Source organism: Nanorana parkeri, unplaced genomic scaffold (assembly GCF_000935625.1).
Source record: "Nanorana parkeri isolate BGI_ZX_2015 unplaced genomic scaffold, ASM93562v1 scaffold321, whole genome shotgun sequence".
In the NCBI taxonomy this organism is placed as follows: Eukaryota; Metazoa; Chordata; class Amphibia; order Anura; family Dicroglossidae; genus Nanorana; species Nanorana parkeri.
The window spans coordinates 1,382,903-1,408,896 of record NW_017306589.1 but is presented as its reverse complement, the minus strand read 5'-3'; the positions used below and the strand labels follow the sequence as shown (position 1 = coordinate 1,408,896).

The 25,994-nt window shown below is 46.0% G+C and overlaps 1 protein-coding gene across 4 annotated transcripts in view; it reads right to left on the bottom strand.

Annotated features, from left to right (window-relative positions):
* Window positions 1-25,994, bottom strand: part of SYNGAP1 (synaptic Ras GTPase activating protein 1) — a 214,219-nt gene that overhangs the window by 158,914 nt on the left and 29,311 nt on the right. For 3 of the 4 annotated variants that reach the window (XM_018558137.1, XM_018558136.1, XM_018558135.1), the window contains exon 3: window positions 8,421-8,526. In XM_018558137.1, coding sequence (XP_018413639.1) covers window positions 8,421-8,526 — 106 coding nt within the window. Of the gene's footprint in view, window positions 1-8,420; window positions 8,527-9,507; window positions 9,541-25,994 lie in introns of all 4 variants that reach the window. The other variant, XM_018558134.1, reaches the window with a different exon arrangement.

The following is a 25,994-nucleotide window of genomic DNA, read 5'->3' as shown; positions in this document are numbered from 1 at the left end:
AGTTAAGAACTGAAATAAGAAGATGTTCCAATGGGCGTACACAAGAGTAATAGGAGGTCGGGACAAATTTTGGGCAGACCGGTCCCACAAAGAAGCCCATGCAGGCTACAATCCAGTTTAAAGATTTCCCATTTGAATTGTCCCTTATACCCCGGTGGTTTAATGAATGCAATCAGATCAGTCGGATGTGGAGAAGATTCCTCCTAACACTAGTTTGGAATTGTGATCATAATGGGCATTAGTCCAATTCTTTTTCTTTGCTGGTGTGATGGGATAGTTGGATTTTTCTAACCCAATCATTTAAAAAGAAAAAAAAAACTCTAAACATCCCTGTTGTGTGGGGAGACAAAAATCAGCCTTGCGCCATGTGATCATCTGATCCCTACGTTTGGCCATGCACGTAACAATGCGATCGTTTATGATACCGATTGTTTAGGTGCAAATAAAATCATTTTTTTGCACCAAATAGTCGATTTTAGAAATAATTGTTTTTATCAAAAAGGAGTCAGTCCTAGCGGATGTGTTCAGACTTCACATCCTTGTGTAGAATGTACATGTTCTGAACCTAATAAAAGTAATATTGCACTATGTCAGTGAGGGTTTTTTTTTTTTGGCTCCCCCTAGGAAATCTGCGTCCAAGGGCATGCATCTGTACCTGTACAGATGTGTAAGTTCAGGTCTGCGTGTAGCTGCCTGCAGCCATGCCCTGTCATAGAGATGTACAGACCATTGCATGTGGCTACACGGAGCACCTGTCCCTCCCGGGTGCAAGCTTCTGCACGGGTGTTCACACCGTACGGCTGTGCGCGTCCGTGCGAATGAGGCCTAACAACTATTTTAGGTTCTAAAGTAGCCACAGCCTGGTTAGAAAAGCTTGTTCCCTGCCAACAGCTGAAGAGTGGGACCCTTGTTCTCTGTGGGAAAACAGTGGTCTCTCTGCAGAGGTCCCAAATGTCCCAGTACTGAGTTAGACCTACAACCCTGCAATCAGCAGAGCTCATGTTTCCCTTTGCTGACTGGAGAGCTCTGTCCCACTCTGCAGCATGTTAGGTTTTTCTACTCAGTCTGAGGCTGATTTTTAAACTGCATGGGCCTGTTCACACCAGACACAGTGCGTTCCGGCCCAATTCTGTCCGGAACACACTGGATCACATTGCTGCCGACTCACTTTGTTGTGGGGCGGGAGGGGGTGTGGCGGTCCATTGAAGTGGATGGCACCGTAGCCACGCCCTCCGGCCACAATGCGATCGGCCACACATCAATGTCCTGTAGCCACAACAGAGAGTGAGAGAAACTCTCTACAAACTTAGGCAAGTCCCATTTTAGACAGTCGCCACCAAGACCAATATTCTCCCCTCCCCTCCTGTTTTGGTGACAACTGCAAATTTTGGATTATCTCTTGTGTGTAGTCTCGGTGACAATGGTCACCAGGACAAAAAAGAAAGGGTGGATCTGTCCAAGGGGGGGCAGAGATAGCAATATAAACTAGGGATGCACCGATATATCGTCCGAAAATGGCACTTTTGGCTAAATGCCGATACATTGGCGCATCCCAGGTTTCTTTCCTCCCTGCTGGGCGCTGCTCTGTGTCCCAGTGGGGAGGAGAGAAAGTGACAGCCGGCCAAGCGCTGTGGGAGGAGAGCGCTGTGAGCGGCCGTTGTCTCTCCACCCACACCGCTCAGCCGCCTATCACAGTCCGGCAGAGCGGTATGTGGGCGGAGAAAGCCCGCGCTGTCACGGGAGGCTGAGCTCTCCTCCCTGCTCTGCTCGCTCAGCCTCCTGTGCCAGCTTGCCAGAGAGGATAGCAAGCTACAAACACTCAGTGATCGCTAAGTGTTTGTACATAATTGAGGACAGAGTATGGTTACTATATCCTCAATTATCAATGAATGGGAAGTGATCTACATCACTTCCTGTTCATTAATAGTTGTGGATATAGTAAACATACTCTGTCCTCATGTTATGAATGAACAGGAACACTCAGTATAGAGGATTCCTGCTCATTGATAACAGGGGATACAGAAAAAGAGATTGAGGACTCTGTGTTCTCAATCTCTTGTTCCATTTTAAAAGGGAAGTATCAGGGGTCTGTTTAGACCCCTAATATTTCCCCGAAGCCCAAAAAACGAAAGTAAAAAAAAATATATATTTAATAAAAAATTAATTAATAAATACAAATAAATGTAAAAGTTTGTAAAAATAAAATAATACAAAAATATAAACATGACTGAATTTCTAACCCCCACCACCCCATCCAATACTAAGAAAAAGTTCAGGCTTTACATATACTTCTAATTGAATGGCCGCCATAAAATGTGTGTCAACACAAGAAAACATGCGTTACCATGCACATAGATACAGGGCCGAAAAGATTCAGAGGCAGGAGGGAGGTTGGTGGGACCACAGCTCAACCTTTAGAGGAAAAGTCAAGATTTGCCTGTAACTGCTGCCTACATCTTTGCATGTACTTATGATTTTGATGCTGAAATTAACCTCAGCTTATGAAATTTTTAGTTGCATGCTCCGGTTCAATCTGCCCAGGTTTGCGGCAATGTGAATTTTTAACATGCTCGGCAGCCAGCTTCTGTGGCCCCTTGACACACGATTCTGTGCTCTGTAGCCTCCGTCTTTAAGATATAGAGGGTGGTGCTAGAACCAGGTAACATCCAAGCTTGCATTTTCCCAGGCCCATATTCGGAGACATTCTGACAATTATCACAGAATCTAGGTTAGCGGTATGACCAGGTACGGAAGATGAAGGCTGGAAACGAAATGAGAGACACTCAGCAGGCAGCCAGTGTCCACCGAGGCCGTTTTAATGGAGCATTTTCATGTTTGGCTGGAGTCTACCATCAACCCAATTTCTGTGTGTTTACATATAATAAACAGTGCGGTGTATCTACTAGTGTTTGTGCTGACACATAATATCATGTTTTCTGGCTCTTATGGGAGATAATAGAGAGGAAATCTGCAGTTTAGCCCGGGGGCCCCTCGTTCTGCCTGCACCCAGAATGCTTCCAATGCACTGAAGCTGCAGACAATCACTTCATGTGACATTGGGAAAGGATGCACATTAGAGGCCGCCCTGGATTGTGCTGGCTCTGCTGTTGTTGGCAAAATGATGACCCTATAGGGAAAATGGGCAATTAAGCAAGGGAGTCCACTTGACATTCCTACAAAGGGAAGATCGCTCCTGTAAAATATTATCTGCAGAAACAGAGATTTTTCTATCGTTGGGGCTTGCTGGATCTTGTAGTTTCCCTAGAGAGGAAAGGCTGACCTTTAGCCATGCTCATCATTGAAGAAGCACTCCTAGACCATTAAAGGGCAGGGTGTCGTAAAATGAGATGATGAACTGACAATATTACTCTGAAGACGTATGACACATTTAGGGCAGGTTCATACCATTTTTCGGATAAGATCTGGAACAGAGTGCGTTGTCTTCTGCAGCGTTTTTACAGCAATTTTACTGCATTCCAGAGCTGTTTTTTTAGCATAAAATGGACTTTCAGATGCATTCCAGTGCATTTGTATGCGTTTTGATGCATTACAGTGCATTTCAGACCAGACAAAGTGAGACATGCAGTATTTTTCTGGTCTGGTCTGGAACGGACTGCGCTGGTGTGAACAGAGCCCAGAAACCCCATAGGGATATATTAGGATGCATTTTGGGTCCGGAAACAATCTGGTCTGGTCTGGAGATGATCTGGATGTGGTGTGAACAGGCCCTAAAGGGCTGATTTATAAAACTTCCGCCCAGCCAAAGACTGGGTGAATACTGTTTACATGGCATTCCTGCCACTAGATGGACTATGGTCCTCGGCCTGGCCGAACTGGCTTGGTTGAAGTTTTATAAATCAGCCCCTAAAAGTCTATTTCTCCATTTTGATTTCAGATTGAATGATGCAGAAATTGAAAGATTATTAGTTAGGTCTTAATCTAGGCAACCTTGGCACTCTAGCTTTGGTTAAACTACAAATTCCGTCATGCCTCTGTCTCTGGGAGTCATGCCTGTGGCTATCAGAGTCTTGCAATACAGAATGTGATTTGTAGATTCATCACAGCTGGAGTGCCGAAGTTGCCAACCCCTGGTATGACCTTACAATATATATTATTAATTATTCAGAGATTCAGCCCCATACTGCCATCATGTGGTTCCCATGCCTCCATAATTTGCTTCCCACTGGAGCCCTCCTGTCCTCGTTCATCCCTTGGAAGGGCGATCCTGGGGGGGATGCGACCTGGTACCAGCAAGTAGCTAAACCCATCTCCACCATCAGGAGCTCTGGTGAAAACAAGCTGGTGGTTAGACTCCGCATTACGGGTGATCCTTGTCACCTGCCAGGGGGTGTCACCTTTACAATTATACTGTTGTTGTTTATTGTAACATTTCAGGACGTCAGGGTGCAAAAAAGCAAGTAGATCTTGACTCTGCTTCAACTGCTCCCCTTCCCCACTTCCTATTCCAAAATGCAGTGCAGGCACCTCAGAAACTTGCATGGAGTCATTGGCAGTGCAATGTTGAATGTAGGGAGGGGAGCCCTGACTTGGAGCAAAGTCGAGATTTCCACATTGCATGGCCATAAAATTCGGGGGCTCTGGAGGAGAACTAGAATATGGTTGTATCATAGCACCTCGTGGTGTCACCTATAATGCTCCCAAGTTTCATTCTGCAGTATTTTCTGATGACAGGTTCCCTTGTTTTTGGCAAATGCATGATGACTAATGTATATATAATGTATATATATACTAATATATAAGAATTAAGGTTTGCTCTACTAGCCCGCATTGTCGTCTGCCTCAGATATATGGGGTCTCTTCACCAGCAACCTGTCTGTGAGCAGCACTGCCTTGTCTTTCATCATTAAATCGAAGAATCTTATTGGCTGTTATGGGGATCACAGACTGTTTTCCTTTTATTATCTTTTAGAAATACTGAACTGGTTCTATGCTGCCATTTGTTTTTGTAATTGGATCACAATGTGATCGGGCTTCCTGCTTTCTCGCACTGTAATATTGCCCCAGAACTATATTTTTCATGTCTTATGGAATCAATATCAAATTAAAACTTTCTGGATACAATTTAATTTGCTTTCCTTTTCTAAAATGGACTTTTCTGATCCCTATACTCTAGAGGACCGGTATAATAAATGACTTTATTCCAAGAACGTCCTTACATTTATCTTTAAAATACGTTTATGCTTGAAAGGTCATTCTTATACAGGCTCCTTCAAATGTGTATCGGAATAGCAAAGGCGAATTCTTGATTAGATGTCCCTCTATTATGGCCATATAGTTTGGCGTGATGATCAGGTGTCCACATGCTTTGGAAATATATATGTGTTGATCAGGTGTTTACATGCTTTGGCCTTATTGGTTGGTATGATAATCAGTTGTCCACATGCTTTGGCCATATAGTTTGGTGTGATGATCAGGTGTCCACATGCTTTGGCCTTATAGATTGGTGGGATGATCATGTGTCCACATGCTTTGGCCTTATAGGTTGGAGTGATGATCAGGTGTCCACCTACTTTGGCCATATAGTATGGTGTGATGATCAGGTGTCCACATGCTTTGGCCATATAGGTTGGTGTGATGATCAGGTGTCCACATGCTTTGGCCTTATAGATTGGTGGGATGATCATGTGTCCACATGCTTTGGCCTTATAGGTTGGTGTGATGATTAGGTGTCCTTCTACTATGGCCATATAGTTTGGTGTGATAATCGGGTGTGCACATGCTTTGGCCATATAGTTTGGTGTGATAATCAGGTGTTCACATGCTTTGGCCTTATAGGTTGGAGTGATGATCAGGTGTCCACCTACTTTGGCCATATAGTATGGTGTGATGATCAGGTGTCCACATGTTTTGGCCATATAGGTTGGTGTGATGATCAGGTGTCCACACTTGGCTTTAAAGTGTTGGTGTGATGATCAGGTGTCCATCTACTTTGGCCTTATAGGTTGGTGTGATGATCAGGGGTTCACATGCTTTGGCAATATAGGTTGGTGTGATGATCAGGTGTCCACATGCTTTAGCCACCTACTGTAGCTCTATCCCTATTTAGAGGGTTGAAGGGATCAGTGGCAATGATGAGTGGATGAATTTTGCTAGGTTGCTGGGTTTATTTTACTGTTTACTGCTTTTTGTTTTTATTTCAGAAGATAAAAACGCCTTTCAATTAAACGATATGACTGGTTGCCGCATGTTACACATTTTCCACAGTTTAGATATCATTACCTGTTGTAGGATTGTATTGTTGTCATGCCAACCATCAACAGGATGATACAAAGTGATAACACATGTATAAATAACAGAGCGAAATCAGATACACATTTAAGCAGTTCACAGAGTCCACCTGTAAAGCGGGATGGATAATCCCCAAGAAAAACGCCAACTCTTTGCAACTCTAGAAAGCCAGGTCCTGCTTCAAAGTACTAAACAAGCATAAGCAATAAAGTGTACATTCATCACATAGATTTTTTACTTGGGTAATTCAAACTGAACATGCAATGAGAAATACACAGGCTAACATAGTAACACAGGTAACGTTCAGTGAAAAATGCATGTCAACGTGACCAACAGATTCAGACATAGTTAAATTAAACCTGACCCCACCTCTTTAAAAGCCATGCCTGTCAGTCAATCAACTGGCCATTACATTAAAGGACCAATAATAGGCCAAGAGGGAAGAGGGGATGGAGCAAGGGTGACTGTTGCTTGAAAAGTCAAGATTTACAAAGAAATTTGGTTGAATGTATGTCATGACTATTTTGCTGTGTGGTCTGTTTATGCATATTTGTCATCATATGCTTCAGTTTGTATTGCCCTGGATTATGTGAGGGTACAGTAGGGCAGAAGAAAACCTTGCTCAAGGTAAAACTGCACAGAACTGCCAAGTCGTCTCCATATGCAAATACGTGGACACCAAAGGCAAGGTTCCACAGGACGTAGACTATAAGGCCAAAGGTTTGTGGACACCTAACCGTTACACCTATATGAGCTTATTGGACATTCCATTCCAAAACAATGAGCATTACTATGGAATTGCCTCCAGCCCCTTTGTCGCTATACCAACCTCCATTTTTTTGGGAAGCCATTCCACAACATTTTGGAGTGTGTCCATAGGAATATTTACCCGTTCAGCCAAAAGAGCATTAGTGAGGTCAGGTACTGATGTTGGACAACAAGACCTAGCTCGCAATTGGCCTTCCAATCAATCCCAAAGGTGTTCAGTAGGGATAAGGTCAAGTCTCTCTGTAGGTCACTGACATTCCTCCCCACCAAACTCCTAAAACCATGTCTTTATGAAGTTGACCTTGTGCACGGGGTCACAGTCATGCTGGAACAACTAGAACACAACAGGACCTTTATCAAACTGTTGCCACAAGGATGGAAGTACACAATAGTCTAATCTTTCTCTGTATGTTGTAGCAGTAACAGTACCCTTCAATAAAAACTTCTGACCTCCACCATTTAGAGAAGTGTCCACATACTTTTATCAATAAAGGTAGTTGAGATGGTCAGGTGTCCACCAACGTTTGGCTGTAAAGCGTATCCACCCCTCACGTAATACTAGACTGACATGCATTGAGGCTCTGCATTTTTCTCATGATCGAACAGAGAAGGTTCCAACCCATGACATCATACTGTTTCAAAGTTCTGTAAATTTCTTATTTGGTTCAGGCAAGGCTTTAGAAATCAGTGGATCCTCAAACAGCACCAGTCTGGAAGCAAGGATCCTTCAGTAAGTCCTTCCACCACTGGTCATGACCATGGCAGGATTTGCCACAAGGCCAATCAAGGCCCAGCCTTGTAGCAGCAGGGAGTAGAGGGGCAACAGAGGTGTGTAATTCCTATCTCTTGATGCCAGGTACATGCCGTTACGGGCGCCAGGCGGGTAGTTACTTTCTACATTTAGCCCTGCTTTGGGCAAGCAGAGCTAAATGTACAGCGGGTAAGCTGCTGCTTGTTATGTACAAGTGATCCCGGCGATATCGACAAGATCCCTTGTATGCAGCCTGTAGGTCTGCCATTCTCCATGGAGGGGCGGTTGGCGGACGCATTGAGGAACCTGGCCTTGGGGCAGCAGAGAGAGTAAATCCGGCCCTGGTCATGACAGTGTAGCTAAATAGACAGTTTTATTTATATTTAAGCATCAAAAAGCTTAACCAAAACTTTTTTCTTTAACGTGAACTTGTCACATGGTCAAAGGTAACCAAATGGTAGTCCCAAATTGTGAGGAAATTGTGATGTCAGCACTTTTTTTTTTTTCTCAACCCTCAATTCCCAATGGTAAATGATCCGCAAGGATAATGTAAAACGAGCCATTCTCGGCTTCCTGTGTTGCGGGATCATTGTACTCTGTGCCACAACGCTGACATGTTACACACAACATGTATAAAAAGATTGTTCAGTACCGTGTTCGTCGGGATGCTTCCCCTCCACGGGGACGCTGACCGTGCGCCTTAGGAATTTGGTCTTGGATGAGTCGCTTCTTCTTTCGCGGACTAACAGCGGATGGACCTGCACAGAAAACACAAAGACTCTCTATAGTTACAGGCGGGGAAGCACATCTGCTACAAAACTTCGATCCACACAATAAAATAAAATCGTTTTCTGGGACAGTTTTCAGGTGAGTCGGTGAAACGTGCTTCATTCTGTCCCGGATGACCAATATCCCCTCACACTCCCCATTACACCTGGACGCCAAGCAAGTATTACGGAAAATGGCAATGTAATGAGGTTAGATATTCATGAAATGCAATAACGTAAGTATGTGAATCCTGTCTTTATATCGGCTTACTGAAATCCTCTGTGCAGCAGACAAGCATAGGGACAGACAGCAGAGTTGAAAAAATCATGCTACATTGCATTGCACATTGTCAATTGAACACTGTGAGCATGCTTTCAGGAAGAAGCAAGGGGCTCATGATTTCATTTGTGCACCGCTGCTCCTTTTTGCTCAGACGGCATGCTGGGGAAGGAGGGGGGGCTCTTTGACCAAGCTGCATTGCTTGACTGCAGTGAGTTCAGAACCTGGCTGTGCTGTCTGGCAGGGATATCTGGATCTCAAGACTGGCTGACCATGATTGAAAATTTTACAAATCAGACGACAAGTAGGTTCATTTTTTTCTCCAGTTCATTATAAAATCATAAAGATCAATTTAAAAAAAATCCTCTCAATCTCTACAGATATCTCAATTGCGAATTGCACCCAAAAAAAAATCCCTTTTTGCATTAAATCTGTGAACACAGTTTCCCGTAATTTTTGTTCTCCTGCTTGAGGGTCAAATATCAGGCAGCCTGTTGCATAGAATGTGGCATCCCTGGCAACGTCCTACTGCACTGAGCATTTCAACGTTCGGGAGTTAAATATCGGAATGCAATGTATGACGTGCAGTGTTTCCTATTATAGCAATGGGACTGATCGTGTGAGTATAAGAAAGAACCTTGTACTTAGCACTCGTTTTGAAATATTTCAGCAAGAACACTGGAAGGGCCTACCTCCATGTCTACAGAAGAGTAGTAGGCAAGGATCTGTAATAAAGTTAGCACAAAAACAAAAAAAATACTCTTAAAATGTATATAGGTATTGTAATGTGGATTAGTTTTTTTTTACTACAACAAAAACTAAAATGCAAAAAATTATTGCAAGAGGAATTGTATTACTTGCAGCACTCACACAGTCATTGATGGATGGACAGAGACGATGACAATACAGAATGATTGAACACAGACTATGATGGCTGGACAGGCGTAGGGAATGACGGGCAGACATACACTATATTGACAAAAGTATTGGGACGCCGGCCTTTACACGCACATAAACTTTAATGGCATCCCTGTCTTAGTCCGTAGGGTTCAGTATTGGGTTGGCTCCGCCCTTTGCAGCTATAACAGCTTCAACTCTTCTGGGAAGGCGTCCACAAGGTTTAGGAATGTGTCTATGGGAATGTTGGACCATTTGTCAGGTCAGGTACTGATGTTGGAGGAGAAGGCCGGGCTCGCAGTCTACGCTCAAATTCCTCCCAAAGGTGTTCTATCGGGTTGAGGTCAGGACTCTGTGCAGGATGGTCACGTTCCGCCACCCCAAACTCCCCCATCCATGTCTTTATGGACCTTGCTTTGTGCACTGGTGCACAGTCATGTTGGAACAGGAAGGGGCCATCCCCAAACTGTTCCTACAAAGTTGGGAGCGTGAAATTGTCCAAAATGTTTTGGTATACTGATGTCTTAAGAGTTCCCTTCAATGGAACTAAGGGGCCAAGCCCAACCCCTGAAAAACAAGCCCACACCATAATCCCCCCTCCACCAAACCTTACACTTGGCACAAAGCTGTCAGGCAAGTACCGTTCTCCTGGCAACCGCCAAACCCAGAAAAGTCCATGGGATTGCCAGACAGAGAAGCGTGATTGGGCACTACTGAGAACACATCTCCACTTCTCTAGAGTCCAGTGGCGGCGTGCTTTACACCACGGCATCCCACGCTTTGCATTGTGCTTGGTGATGTAAGGCTTGGATGCAGCTGCTCGGCCATGGAAACCCATTCCATGAAGCTCTCTACGCACTGTTGTTGTGCCAATCTGAAGGCCACACGAAGTTTGGAGGTCTGTAGCTATTGACTCTGCAGACAGTTGGCGACTTCTGCGCACTGTGCGCTTCAGCATGCGCTGACTCCACTTTATCATTTTACGTGGCCTACCACTTCATGGCTGAGTTGCTGTTGTTCCCAGTTGCGTCCACTTTGTTATAATACCGCTAACAGGTGACCGTGGAATATTTAGTGGCAAGGAAATGTCACGGATGGACTTATTGCACAGGTGACAACCTATCACGATACTACGCTTGTAGTCACTGAGCTCCTGAGATCGACCTATTCTTTCACAAATGTTTGTAGCAGTGTCTGCATGCCGAGGTGCCTCATCCTATACACCGGGGGCCATGGAGGTGATTGGAACACCTGAATTTAATGATTTGGAGGGGGAGGGGCCCAATACTTTTGGCAATATAGTGCATATCTATACTACACACACATATATATATACGATATACACACACACACACACACACACATCTATCTATGCAGAAGTGGTATAATACAATATCAATTACAGCCATCTAGCAAATGGTGCATTTGCATCTACTCAAAAGTGCATTTCGAGAAGCAGGGTGTTTGAATTACTACATGTTCAAAATCCATAGACATATTCAAAGAATTGTTTTTTTCAATTGCAGTGTGCTCAGTCTTCCGCTAGATCATTCACACATCAGGATTTTGCATACATCTGCTCGTATAAAGGATATATAGCGTTCCATCGTGAGCAGAGTCCTATCACCGTCCTCCAGCATGACTGGAAGCCCTCGGACCACACCTTCTACATATCTGCCCGCCTTGGAACTGTCCCTATGTGCCCCGTAGTTCAGTCTGGCAAAAAAGAGGTTAATGCCGCTGGCTTTCTTCTCTGCCTCTGATTGGTGAAACAGATCGGGACTTTTCAGCTGATGGGTTAATTACAATAATTATCCTGTACAAGTAAAAGCAGTGGCTGTGAATACAGAGCCATACGGCTTTATTCTGAATCTCCTTTTTTTTACCATTCTATTCCCTCACCCACACTAATCTATCCTTACTCCCTCACCCACTCATTTCCTTCTCTACTCTCTCCCTCACCCACTCATTTCCTTCTCTACTCTCTCCCTCACCCACTCATTTCCTTCTCTACTCTCTCCCTCACCCACTCCTTTCCTTCTCTACTCCCTCACCCACTCCTTTCCTTCTCTACTACCTCACCCACTCCTTTCCTTCTCTACTCTCTCGCTCACCCACTCATTTCCTTCTCTACTCTCTCCCTCACCCACTCATTTCCTTCTCTACTCTCTCCCTCACCCACTCCTTTCCTTCTCTACTCTCTCCCTCACCCCTTTCCTTCTCTACTCCCTCACCCACTCCTTTCCTTCTCTATTCCCTCACCCACTCCTTTCCTTCTCTACTCTCTCCCTCACCCACTCCTTTCCTTCTCTACTCTCTCCCTCACCCACTCATTTCCTTCTCTACTCTCTCCCTCACCCACTCATTTCCTTCCTTACTCTCTCCCTCACCCACTCATTTCCTTCTCTACTCTCTCTCTCACCTATACTATTCCTTCTTGACTCTCTCCTCACCTATTCCATTCCTTCTCTACTCTCACCTCACCTATTCCATTCCTGCTCTACTCTCTCCTTACCTACACTATTCCTTCTCTACTCTCTCCTCATCTACACTATTCCTTCTTGACTCTCTCCTCACCTATTCCATTCCTTCTCTACTCTCTCCCTCACCTATTCCATTCCTTCTCGACTTTCTCCTTACCTGCTCTATACCTTCTCAACTCTCTCCCTCACCTACTCTATTCCTTCTCTACTCTCTTCACCTGCTCTATTCCTTCTCTACTCTCTCCTCACCTGCTCTATTCCTTCATGACTCCCTGCTCACCTGCTGTATTCCTTCTCGACTCTCTCCCTCACCCATTCTACTCCTTCTTTACACTATCCTCAGCTACTCTATTCCTTCTTGAATCTCTTTGCCACTGTAATTCTTCCCTACTCTCTCCCTCACTCATTCTATTCCGTCTCTACTCTCTCCTCGACCACTCTTTTCATTCCTTACTCTCTACCTAACCCACTCTTCCTTCCTTACTCTCTCCTCACACTACTCTTCCTTCTTTACTCTGTCCTCACCCACACTTTTCCTTTTCTACTCTCTCCCTCACCTATACTCTATTCCTTCTCTCCTCTCTTACACTTTCTCTAACCAGCTCTATCCCTTCTTTACTCCCTTTAGCACTCATTCTATTTTTACTCTCCTCCTTACCAATTCTATTCCTTCCTTAGTCTCTCTCCCTGACCTAAACTTTGCCTTCCTTACTCTCTCCTCAACCACTCTTTTCTCTCCTTATTTTCTCTTCACCCACACTATTCCTTCCCTACTCTTTCCCCCTACCTACTCTCTACATTCTTTCTCTACACCTTTCCCTTTACCCATTCTATTCTGTCCTTACTCCCTTCAACGCCAATTCCTTTTTTACTCTCTTCCTTATCTATTCTTTTCTTTCCTTTCCTTACACACCTCTTCACCCACTCAATTCCCTCCTTTCTCCATCTCCCTGACCTACTCTATTCCTTCATCTCTTCCTCACCCACTCTTTTCCTTCCCTAGTCTCTCCCTTCTACTTTATCTCACCAACTCTATTCTTTTCTCCTTCCCTTTAACACCCACTCAATTATTTTTTTTTAATCTCTTCCACATCTATTCTATTCCTTCCTTATACTCCTCTTCACCCACTCAATTCCTTTCTTACAGTTTCTATGACTTACTCTATTCCTTCCTCATCCACTCTGTCCTACTTTCTCCCTTCCTCACTCTCCTTCACTCTGTTTCTTTCCTATCACTCTATTCCTTATACACTAGCAGATTTTGTTCCCTCCCCCCGTACCTATTCTATTTCCTTCCTACTCTATCTCCTAAATCGACTATGTTTCTTCTCTAGTCTCCCCTCACACATTCTAGTCCTTCCATGCTCTCTTCTCACCCACTATGTTCCTTTACCACTTTCTTCTCACCCTCATTGCTCCTTCTTTATTCTCTTCTTCTCGCCCACTCTGTTCCATCTCCACTCTCTACCTCACCTGCCTTATTGCTTCCTTACTCTCTTACTACCTTACAATGCTCCTTCCTTACTCTATTCTTCATTCAGTTACTTCCTAACTCTCTCCCTCGCCCACTCTATTCCTCCCTGACTCTCTTCCTCACCCACTTTGTTACTTGCTTACGTTTTTTCTCACCCACTCATTTCCTTCCTTACTAACAGTCTATTATTCTCAACCACTACAGAGTCTTATTCTACCCGTTATTCCTTCGTATTCCCTTAAAGAAGAGTCCTAATCTTTTCCACGCCCTCTCTAATTCTCACCCTACTCTCTCCATCACATTCCCTCAGTTACTTCCCTTCCTTTCAATACTGAATTGATACTCTCCCCCTCACATACTTCATTACCCTCTCCCTCTGTGAAATACCTCTCTCCACCCACCCACCGTTCTACTCCTTTCCACTATGGTGTCCTACTCTCTCTCAGTATCACTCACTCCCTTCATTGCTCCCCTAATCTCCCCATGGAGGAATCCCATTGTTTCTTTTGTAATTTGTCCACAGGACAGAGTCTTAGTCTTGATTGTGCATCTTGCTGAACAAGAAGAAGCAGCACATGCACAGTCACTACCTACTTTTACTTTTTCAATGAGAGAAAAATCAAGGAGGTCCCTCAGGTTGGGAAAAAATTACGTTGGAGAAGGCTTCATTTAGCTTTCTCTAGCTGAACCCATTACTGGTTCAATCCCTACCCAAATTCCTTGGGGATGGGATTGTGCTGATTATGGTTAGCTATATATGAATGGCTACTGTCGCTATCACTTCCCCAAGGAAGGGAACATATCTCTTTCCCTATTTCCTCTTTGCCAAAAAAAAACCATTATGGGTCAATTCCAGCTCTTGTGTGTCATAAGGGACTTCCATGTTTGCCTCTGAGCCTTCAGCTCGCATATATGTCTTTCTCTTCTGTACCCCTAACCTCTCACCTCTTTTTTTTTTTCTATTTGCTCCTATTCCCAGCCATCCCCGTGTGTGCTCTGTATCTCTCCCCTCCCTGTCTCTGTGTCTCTCCCACTCTCTCCCTGCAATGCTCATAGTTCTTAGCAGTTACAATGACAGGACAGGATCTGCAAGAGCAGCTTGCAGTCCTCCCACATACCCCCTTCCATCAGCTGCCTCATTCAGCTTCTCTGCCTGGGGAGGGGAGGGAGAGGATCTGCCGCCTCTAACCTCGGCTTCCCCTCTCCCTGACTGACCCTTCATTCCACACCCACAGCACTGCGCCAACTCTATACAGGCTCCCCCTATATCGCTTATATCATAGGCATTCTTTTTATTATATAATAGCCGGGCTCTGGCTACATCTGCACATGCCGTGTGATATAGGAGGACTATTAGGACAGCATAACAGAGAAAAGCAATACTCAACATATAGCGCTATGAAGTGTCTATAGATGTGAATGTACAATGATTACAAAGTAGTAATGATTACATAGGAGCTACAATATATATAATCACACATTACAATCTGCTTTACATTTACCAACAGGAATATAGCGGGAGAGCCAATGTGGATGGGTATAAATTGGACTTTTTAGGAATGCCCTTCATACTTGCTAAAAACCCAAGACTGTAAAGGGGTTGTACAATCACACCATAATGTAATGTGGCAAGCTTATAGTAGAGCTGTGGCCAGGCTATGGACATTCAAGTATATACATGTTCGTAACAAAAAGTAAATGAGCTTTAAATAAGCCCTCATTGACCTCTGTAGCTGCAGACACCATGAAGCAGTTCATCCTCAAAGTGTACAGAAGTACTTTCATGCTCATTTCAGTAGCTTGCCCCCAACCGCTCCCGACAGCAGGTTAGCTTCCCCCTCCCCAGTGGCGTCACAGGGGGTGTGTGGTCAGTGGCGTCACTAGGGTAGCGTCACTAGGGTGGTGCAGCCCACACCCGGGTGACACCAAAATAAGGGGAACCAACGGTATACCTTATCCCGCCGGGTGAACATCCGCTCCTCTCTCTGCCGGCATCCATCACCAAGATAGCCGCTGGCAGGTAATAGCGGTACAGCGCATGATGACGTCACTGCGGGGTGTCACCCAGTACCCGCAGCGGGTGTCACCCCGCCGCAGGACGCCTCTGCCAGCATGCACCCTTCCTCTCACTGCCGGCTTCCATCAAGATGGCCATCAACAGTTATTACCATGCGTGATGACGTCACGGTGGGGTGTCACCTGGTACCCATTCCGGATGACACCCGGCCTTGGGACACCCCTGGGTGTGGTGACACCATCAGAGGGGGTAACACCAAAATGAATGAGTCATTTTGGTGTTACTGCCTCTGAAAAGTTGGGCAGTTGATCATGGACCGAGAGCCCGACAGCTGCACAAGAGAGGAGGGGACCCGGCGGCATACCTTATCCCGCCAGATGAACGTCCCCTACTTTCGTTGCTGGCGTTCATCACCAAGATGGCTGTCGGCAGTTAAGTGCGCGTGACGTCATTACGCACGTGCGTAATGACATCACATGCGTGCGTAACGATGTGCCACCAGGTGACACCCGATAGCCGTCCCGGGTGATACCCGGCCTGGTGATGCCTCTGCTCCCCCCTTTCAATAGTTGGTCAGCTCCTCCTGCTCCAGCAAGACGTAAAGAACGGCTGGACCTTTGTTCTCCTCTTTGGTAAACCGAACTTTCTAATCACATGTGATCATATCTCTTGATAAGTCACTTTCAGCATTCGGATTCCCATTATTTATTCTCCCTAATAGCACGGCGAGTGTTCGGACATCTTTAGTCAGAAGCAGATTTGTCATCTCATCTGAAGACATCTCTGCGTTTACCGGGCTGCAGAAAATTTCACAAAAGAGACCGTCTTATAAGAGAGGAGACATTGTCAGTGTAGATGGAGCTGATGAATGGGACTTAGATGAAGGCACGGACAGGAAATTATGTGGAGGGAACGGGAGGGAGATGGGCAAACAATGGAGGAAGACAATGAACGGAATTAGCAGAAAGGATTATTTAAGAGAAAGAGAGGAGAGTCAGAGCGGAACTTAACTTTGACTAGCAGGTGGAGTTCTATAGTAGAGGCTCTGGGGTCTGCTTATAAATAATTCGCAGGGCCCTCAGCCCTGGGAATATCTGCAAATGTTGGTTTTGGGTGAATAATGCCAGCAAGTCTTAAAGGTGGAAGGACTTTGTCAGCTCTCCACCTTTCCTTCCTGAAGTTGAGATCTTCATATTAGAGCGCCCCAAGCTTTGGAACTCAATTTTCTTTCCGGTCCGAATGTATTGTGATGTAATACTATATTTTGGCCACTAGGTGGAGATGAGGAGCATTGAAAATAAATACTTAAAGGGGAACTATGGGGTAAGTGTTTTTCCCCATAGCTCTCCTAAGGGTCACGGGAGGACATTAACATAGCCTTCTCCCGTGATCCAAAGCTCAGTATATCGCGAGCTACAGCTCGCGGTATACTGAGACCGCCGCAGCCGGGACGGATCCCGACATTACTGTCGAGATCCACCCAGCTGCGTGAGCGACAGCTGGCTCTGCCTATCTAGAGGCAGAGCCAGCTGTACCCGCCCCCTCCCCCGTCCGTTCTTCCACTCAGCGCTGGAGGATCGGAGCAGGGAATCCCTGCAGGGAGCCATGAGTGACCGTCACCACTCTCTACAGCAGGGGTCTCAAAGTACTGGCCCGCAGGCTAATTGCGGCCCGCAAACCGGTACCATGCGGCCCGCGGCGAGCTGTCAAGTCAAACACACAGTCGGGACCCTGTGCCTGACTTGATGGAGCAGCTATGCGGTCTGCATCTCTGTCGGATGCAGACCGCATAGCTGCTCCTGAGCGCCGGCACACAGTGTGTCCGAACGGAGAAGAGAAAGCTGTTCTTCACTGACAGCACTGAGCCGTCCAGGGGCCGATGGGGGAGTATGTGCAAGTCACTCACGGTGTGAGAGCTGAAAGCGTACTACAATTACATGCACACAGGTAAAGCTGCTCAATCACATAACAATATACTGTTCTGATCTCCCCAGTGCTTGTACTGCAGGTGTGTGTATTATTGTTTGTGTGTGTATTATATGTGTACTCTTTTTTAATATATCCCCTAGAGCAGTGGTTTTCAACCTTTCTAGGGCTGGGACCCCTTGGTAACATTTGCCAGGTTGTGGTGACCCCCAATGGTAAAATGTAGGAATGCACCAATACTAGTATCTGTGTGACCTCTAATGCGGCCAGTGTGGGCTCATGTGCGGTCAATGGGGCTCTCTCGCGGTCAATGGCGCTCTCTGTGTTGGTCATTGCGGGCTCCGTGGTGGCCAGTGGGGTTCTTTGGTGGTCAAACCGGCATTCAACTCACCTCACTCCCGCCCGCTCCCCTCTCTTTGATCCTCCTTGGCTGCCGGTGCTGCAGCGCCATCTAGCGGCGTGGCCGGAGAACTGACACTGCTGTTCTAGGAGGTGGCTGAGGAGCCTCTCACCTGGCGCAGCACAAAGCATGTGGTGACCCCCTCAACAGTGGGTTGTGACCCACTTTTGGGTCGTGACCCACAGGTTGAGAACCACTGCGCTAGAGAAACATGAGCAGTTAACCCTTACAGCGCGGAGGTGGCCCCACTGCAAGGGTTAACGTTTCAAATTCCTGGACATCTTTAAATAGATCATTCTTTTCTTTGCTCCTCAGTTCCATCTAGTGGCCAAAATGTAGTATTACATCGCAATACATTCAAACTGGAAAACAAATATAAGAACATTGGTTTTTGGCATTATTCACCCAAGAGAATCATTCACAGATACTTCCTCCCGTGACAACAGCGATACAGCTACAATGATGGAGGGTGGGAAATCACATCTTCCATAGAGGTGTAAAAACTGGGAATCTGATGCCTCTCACCATCCATGGTGACTAGAGATAAACCCGGTGATTGTGATGAAATTGATTTTGCAGCCGGTGACATTTTGCAGTAAGGAAATTCTCTGTTTGGGTCATTAAGCCGCTTGGATGAAATTTGCTTGAGAAAAAACAGAAATCTCTTTATTTGGTGTATTAATTATAGTTTATTTTATTTAGTGTATTTGTTTCTTTTTTCCTATTTTGCTTGTTTTTGATTGTTATTTGTGTGCCAAAATCTGTCAAATTTTACCAAAATTGTGGAGAAATTAAATTAACTAATTTTGCTTATCCCTAAGGCCCCATTCAGGGCCGGTTCACACCATTTTCCGCACCAGATCTGGAACGCAGAGCATTGCGTTTTTACTGCGATCTTGCCACATTTCGGAGCATTTTTTTAGCTCAAAATGGGCGTTCAAGTGCATTCCAGTGCATTTGTATGCGTTTTTGATGTGTTTCCATGCGTTCCAGTGCATTCCAGACCAGACAAAATGAGACATGCAGTATTTTTCTGGTCTGGTTTGGTCTGGAAAAGACTGCGCTGATGTGAACAGAGGCCAGAAATAACATAGGGATGATTCAGGATAGATTTTGCGTCCGGAAACAATCTGGTCTGGAGATGATCCGGATGAGGTATGAATGGGCCCTCACACAGGAGCCCATCCGTTCCGATCAGCAGGGGATCCGCGCACAGATCCCATGCTCATCGGAGCCGTACGGAACACATGTCACTGTTGTGACATCTGTGTCCGTTCAGCTTTCTCCTCCATCCAACTGAACCAAATGGACCCATCTTAGATCTATGGGCCGGTGGATGTAAACAGACGTTCACCTGTTTACATCCTTTTACCTCCGATCCATCACGGTCAGGTCCGCTAAAACAGATCTCTTTTCCTTGGACCCAGACGGACAAGGAGGTAATCATGTACGTCCGTTTACATCCATAAACGCCCATCAACTAACTTCTGATCAGATCCTCCTGAAAGACTGACAGGTGGGTCTGGAATGGTCATGTGAAAGGGGCTTAATGGTTTTTAAGGCTGTTTCTGGTGTGGTTATGGAATTTTAACATTGCTTAAAGTGTAACAATAAAAATGAAAAATTCCTTTAAATATCGTGCCGTGTTTGAAAGGTGGGGCCTTTAACCTGCCTGTGAAGAACCTGCTGCAGCAAAACTGACATTTATAAAGAAAAAAAATGAAAATGTTTTTTCTTCAAACCCCTCCCAAACAATACCAGAACCTTTAAGGCCTGTTCACATGAGTTTCAGGTCCTGATCAGGTGCAAATCTGCAGACGCGGTGCTATGTGTTTTGCCGCGTTTTGGCCGCGTTTTTTATGCGTTCCAGTAAAAAAAAAAAAAAAAAATTATTTTTTTTGCTGGAGTGGGGCTGTCAGTATGTTAGCTGCAGTGCACTGCGTTTTTGACGCGTTTTGCGTTTCCGGACCGTACAAAATGTGACATGCAGTATTTTTCTGTCGTAACCTGAACGGACTGCGCAGGTGAGAACTGTAGCCCATAAAACACATAGGGATACATTGGGATACATTTTTAGTGCAGGAGCGTACGGATCAGGTCAGCACAGAAAACGGACGCCGTGTGAACAGGCCCTTAGGTCTGGTTGGAATGTAAGCAGGGACCCCATTTATAAAAAAAAAAAAAAAGTGTGGGGTTCCCCCCAAAAGTCATACCAGAACCTTATGGTCCGGTAGGAATTTTAAGGAGAAACCCCACCCCCAAAAATGGGTGGAAAAACACACGTGGGGTCCCCCCTAAAATTTCATACCAGACCCTGGATCCGAGCACAGGCCTGGCAGGGCAGGAGAAAGAGGGGGGACAAACGAGCGCCCCCCCCCCATACCAGGCCACAAAATCCGTCCCTCCAACTGTGGTGCAACTACAAATCCTATTAGACACTGCAAGACTCTGACAGCCACAGGCATGAATCCCAGAGGCAGATGCATGATAGGAGTTGTAGTTTCACCACAGCTGGAGGGTCGGAGTTTGCCTACTCTTGCTCTAAAGTATATTTACAGTCAAATGTATTTTTTTTTCTATTCATAGTTTTGATTAGGAGGGGTTACTGTTCTTTGGCGAAGATTTCCTTTCACATTCTGTCTTGGAGACAAGATCGGAAATAAAGAAGCAAACCCCCTTTCAGACAGCTGTCACCTGATCAGGGGTCCTCATTGGATAATTTGATCTCTTTTGCTGTTCAAGTAACATTTGTAGAATTGTTGGTTTCCCACCACTTTCTGATTGGTGACAATGGTCACTGAGATAAATAGAGGGGTTGAGTCTCCCCAGCAGAGACACAGACAGCAATAAAAAGCTGACCGGAGTTCTAACCCCTCACCACTCCATCCAATACCAAAAACGTTTTGTCCTAATATGCACTCTACCGGCCGGTGAATGGGCTGCCTTACTGCATCACGTGTCAGCACACAAAAAAACTATCAGTTAGCATACCAACAAATGTGAATAACGCCTAAAGAATTAGGGGGTGGGAGGGAGGCAGAACCCCAGCTTACCCTTCACAAGAAGAGTCAAGTTTTATCTATAACATCAACTTATATCATTCCATGTACTCATTGGTTTTTAACTGCAATTAAAGGAGAACTATGGGGTTAAGGCTTTTCCCCATAGTTCTCTTTAGGGTAACGGGAGGAAACACACTAGCGTCCTCCCGTCACCCTAAGCTCAGTATACCGCGAGCTGTAGCTCTCTATATACCGAGACGCCGCAGCTGAAGCGGATCCCGACAATTATGTCCGGATCCGTCCAGCTGCGTGAGTGACAGCTGGCTCTGCCTATCTAGAGGCAGAGCCAGCTGTACCCTCCCACATCCTTTCCCCCAGTCAGCGCTGGAGGATCATTGCGGGGAGAGGGGAATCCAGCCCCTCCCCTGTCACGGCAGAGAGCCGTGACAGGATCGAGAGGTGAGCGAACGCCGGTATGTGTTCGCTCACCTCCCGATCTACTGAGCCGACCTGTGACAGTCTCATTGTCACAGGTCGGCTAGAACTATGAGGTGAGTGAAAATCCCTCGCCTCATAGTTCTCCTTTAACCTCAGAGAGGTTCTAACACAGAGATTAGTAAACTGCTCCACATAAACAGGGCTAATTTACAAACAGGGTGAAGAGTTTGGAGAAGGCCGGAGAAGTGAACAATCTAGGACAACATCGCTGATATGAAAAAATTCTCCAAATCAGCTCACTTTCCAGTTCAGCGATGTTGTCCTAGATTGTTCAGTTCTCCGGCCTTCTCCAAACTCTTCACCCTTGTGTGAATAACCCTGAAAGTGTCCATTTACAAGCATTAGACAAGTGGTGTGTCAGTGAATAGCACAACATAGGCCACTGACCAATTCCTGCACCTTCAGACCTCAGATCTGGCCCGATCTCTATGCTTTCAGACCTCACATCAGCCCCAATTCCTGCAACTTAAGTCCTCAGATAAGTCCCAAATGCTGAACCTTCACACCTCAGATCAGTCCCAATGCCTGAACTTTAAGGCCCTACATCAGTCCCAATTCCTGCACCTTCAGACCTCAGATCAGTTTTAATTCCTGCACCTTCAGACCTCAGATCAGCCCCAATTGCTGCACATTAGGACATCAGATCAGCCCTATTCCCTGCACAACTTCAGATCAGCCTCAATTTTTGCACCTTCAGACCACAGATCAGCCCCAATTCCTGCACCTTCAGACCTCAGATCAGCCCCAATTGCTGCACATTAGGACATCAGATCAGCCATAATCCCTGCACAACTTCAGATCAGCCCCAATTCCTGCACCTTCAGACCTCAGATCAGCCCCAATTCCTGCCCCTTCAGACTCAAATCAGCTCCCAATTCCTGCACCTTCAGACCACAGATCACCCCAACTCCTGCACCTTCAGACCACAGATCAGCCACAATTCTTGCACCTTCAGACCTCAGATTAGCCCCAACTCCTGCACCTTCAGACCTCAGATCAGCCCCAATTCCTGCACCTTCAGACTCAAATCAACTCCCAATTTCTGCACCTTCACACCTCAGATCAGCTCCCATTCTGGCACCATGCCCCAATTCTTGCACCTTCAGACCTCAGATCAGCCCCAATTCCTGCACCTTCAGATCACCCCAACTCCTGCACCTTCAGACCACAGATCAGCCCCAATTCTTGCACCTTCACACCTCAGATCAGCTCCCATTCCGGCACCATGCCCCAATTCTTGCACCTTCAGACCTCAGATCAGACCCAATTCCTGAACCTTCACACCTCAGATCAGCTCCCATTCCGGCACCATCATAAACACAGGGGTTTCACACTGATACCTTCTACTAAAAGAAGGAAGTTGGTAGGCAGGAAGACTTAAGCACACAAAAATGTCTGCGGAAGGCCTACACCGGCCTCTCTGAAATGTCATGAAGGTGGGTGGTCTGTGGGCACACAGGCAGCCCAGGCTTTGTAACTGACTGCCTAGCAAGCTGTCAATTACAACCTATGGTCCGTGCGCCCAACAAATACAGTGCCGATGCCATAGGTTGTAACTGATTGCCCATTATCCTGTCAGTTACAAAGCATAGCCTGCCTCTTCTGAGTCTACACACATGCCACGTAATGATCTCCCAGGTCCAATTAAAAATTGACATTGTGTGCCCGCCCTGGCATGTGTGCATTAGGCACCTTTTACACAGCCAGTCCGATCATGTCTGCCTGTCAGTTTTTCAAGCGGACCCAATCGGATGCCCAATGTATGTCTATGGGCAGTCGTGTGTAAACGGACGGGCGTCCGTTTATACCCGGTTACCCCCGACTCCGGCCAGGTTTGGAAAAACAAACAGAAAAGTATCCCGTTTCGCCAGATCGGGGGTAATATGAGGTAAACGGTCACATGTCCGTTGACATCCAATTCCCCACAGACAGACATGGTGTCTGTACAGACATGGATTTTACAGAGCTTATATCTGCTCCGTACTGCTGTGATCAGGAGAAGATCCATGCATGGGTCCCCTCCTGATCAGCCCGCGGGAAAGGGGCCTTAGGTTGCCTATTCCTGCACAGGACTGGCTTCAGGCACACTTCAATGAACTCTCTATTCTCCTGGATTTGTCCCCGTCCCATAACTATGCTGTACACATTAAGTTTTGTTTGCTGTAACAGCTTATAATTGCATTGTATTATGTATAGGAGGGCAGCTGGAGAAGATAAGTGACGTTAATAACCACTTTTGAGGAAAACTATTTATAAGTAATCAATATTTAATCTAACTCTCTGCGTAAGACTTACATCAGCTCACGTAGTTTTGTAAAAAAAATGGGTGTTCTGGCATTGATTGTACCCGCCTGAGCGGAGTGTGACTCTGCTGCAGTGTGGGACAGCCAATGGGGGACACTGTGAGAATGTGTGCAGTGCGCCAGCCAATCACTGGGGCTCTCATAGCCAGTGGTGCAAGCTGGCAGAGGCGTCCTGCGGCGGGGAGATACCCGGGGCGGGTACTGGGTGACACCCTGCATTGACGTCATCACGCGCGCGCGTGATAACCTCACGTGCTGTACTGCTGTTATCTGCCCGTGGCCATCTTGGTGATGGATGCCGGCAGAGAGAGGAGGGGATGTTCACCCGGCGGGATAAGGTAAGCAACTGTTGGGCTCTAAGTCCATGACCGAGTGCCCCACTTTTCAGAGGGGGTGACACCAAAATGACTCTCAGTCATTTTGGTGTCACCTCTCCAATGGTGTCACATGGGTGCAGGGCGCACCCCCCTTGTAAAGCCACTGCATGCTGGGACAGGGCATATATACTCAGGGGAATTTCCATGTGCTTAGTCCAATTCTGGCACAGCACAGAGTCCAGTCAGGGCTGGGTGCAGTCCAGCCTGCCCCCGGATGAGGCATGGGGGTGGGAATACATGAGTGTGGGAACTGCTCTGTTAGGCCTCAAGTCTAGAGGAGGCCTCTGCTATTGTTGGAAGAGGAGAACCAGGGTTATTCTGGCGGCTCCTTCGGGGGTGAGCGCTACATAAGTTACCTTCCAATTTCAATCTGCAATGTTATGATTTTCTAAAGGTGTCAAAAAGATCGCATATATCTTCCTGGCAACCATGGCAACAGCGATACACAGTTTGTAGACACGATTTTTTTAAATCGCAATTCACTGTACCTGTTAATTGTTTCCCTGTTTCTGCACAGAGCATGAGGTCCCTACAACAGGCAGCCTGGACTGTGGCATCCAGGCCGATGTTCTTGACTTTCTTACACTAGAAATGCTGCCTGAAGGGGGGACGGACCTCCATGTTCTATGATAAACACTGAGATCATCATTGTATGGTCGGTCTTTTAGCTGCTTTGTGCATGTTTTACAGAACAATATAGTTTTATTGAAATGCTGTGAACAACGGCGTGCTGTTGATAATTGGATTCTTTATGCACGGTTTACGAAACAATAAAGTTTTATTAGCACTCATTGGTGTGCATCCGGCCCCTTGACTTCTTTGTGCACGTTTTACAGAAGAATCAAGTTTTATTGAAACTCTAAGATCATTGATGTGCATCTGATCTTTTGACTTCCTTGTGCACGGTTTACAAAACAATAAAGTTTTATTGAAACTCTAAGATCATTGATGTGCATCCCGTCTTTTGTCTTTGTGTATGTTTTACGAAACAATAAAGTTTTAGTGAAACATTGAGAATACTGAAGTGCACCCAATGCCTTGCTGTGACCGCTCCATGTCCAAAACTAAACAAAAAAGGTTTTTGTTTTAGATACACTTTATATCCTATCAATATCTATAACTGGCCTTCAAGGGGTTGCCTTTTCTCAATAAAATGGAGGTGCCCTTTCCAGAATAAGTGTCGGGTTATTTTCAACATTAGAGGGTCCTTACCCTTTGAAGAACTCTGGGCATGTAAAAAAAATGAACCCTTGCAGTGGGGCTAACTGCTTGATTTAGTGTAGGGTCCAGGGTAAAATAAAATAAAAAAGATACACTCACCTGATCCTCGGGCCTACAGTGGTGACCACTCATCTCTCACGTCCTCTGCTCCAGTAGTGGAATGCCCCTCAGCATCCTCACGTCCAATGCAAGTGAATGGACGTGATCATGTCACGGGTCCTTAGACTGCTGGGGCCTGGGGAGAGGAGGCTGTGGGGTTTTGCAGCCAGGCGCGACCGAGGATAAGGTGAGTATCTTTTTTGTTCTAAACCTTAGACCAAAACGAGCACTTAACCCTTGTAGTAAGGGGGTAGCCCCACTGCAAGGCTTAAATTTTATTATGCCCGGAGCTCTTCTTCTGCAAATATAAAAATTGCCTTGATGGGCGGGTGTCAGCCTGGGGAAGTAAAGGTTCCTAGGCAGGCTGTATTTGCATGTTGACCGCCCTAGGTAACGCCCACATGTGATGCTGAGCCTCCGTGATTGATAGAACTGAAATCCAATGAATGAAAGGGGCGGACCAAGGACAGCCAGGCTGGGGG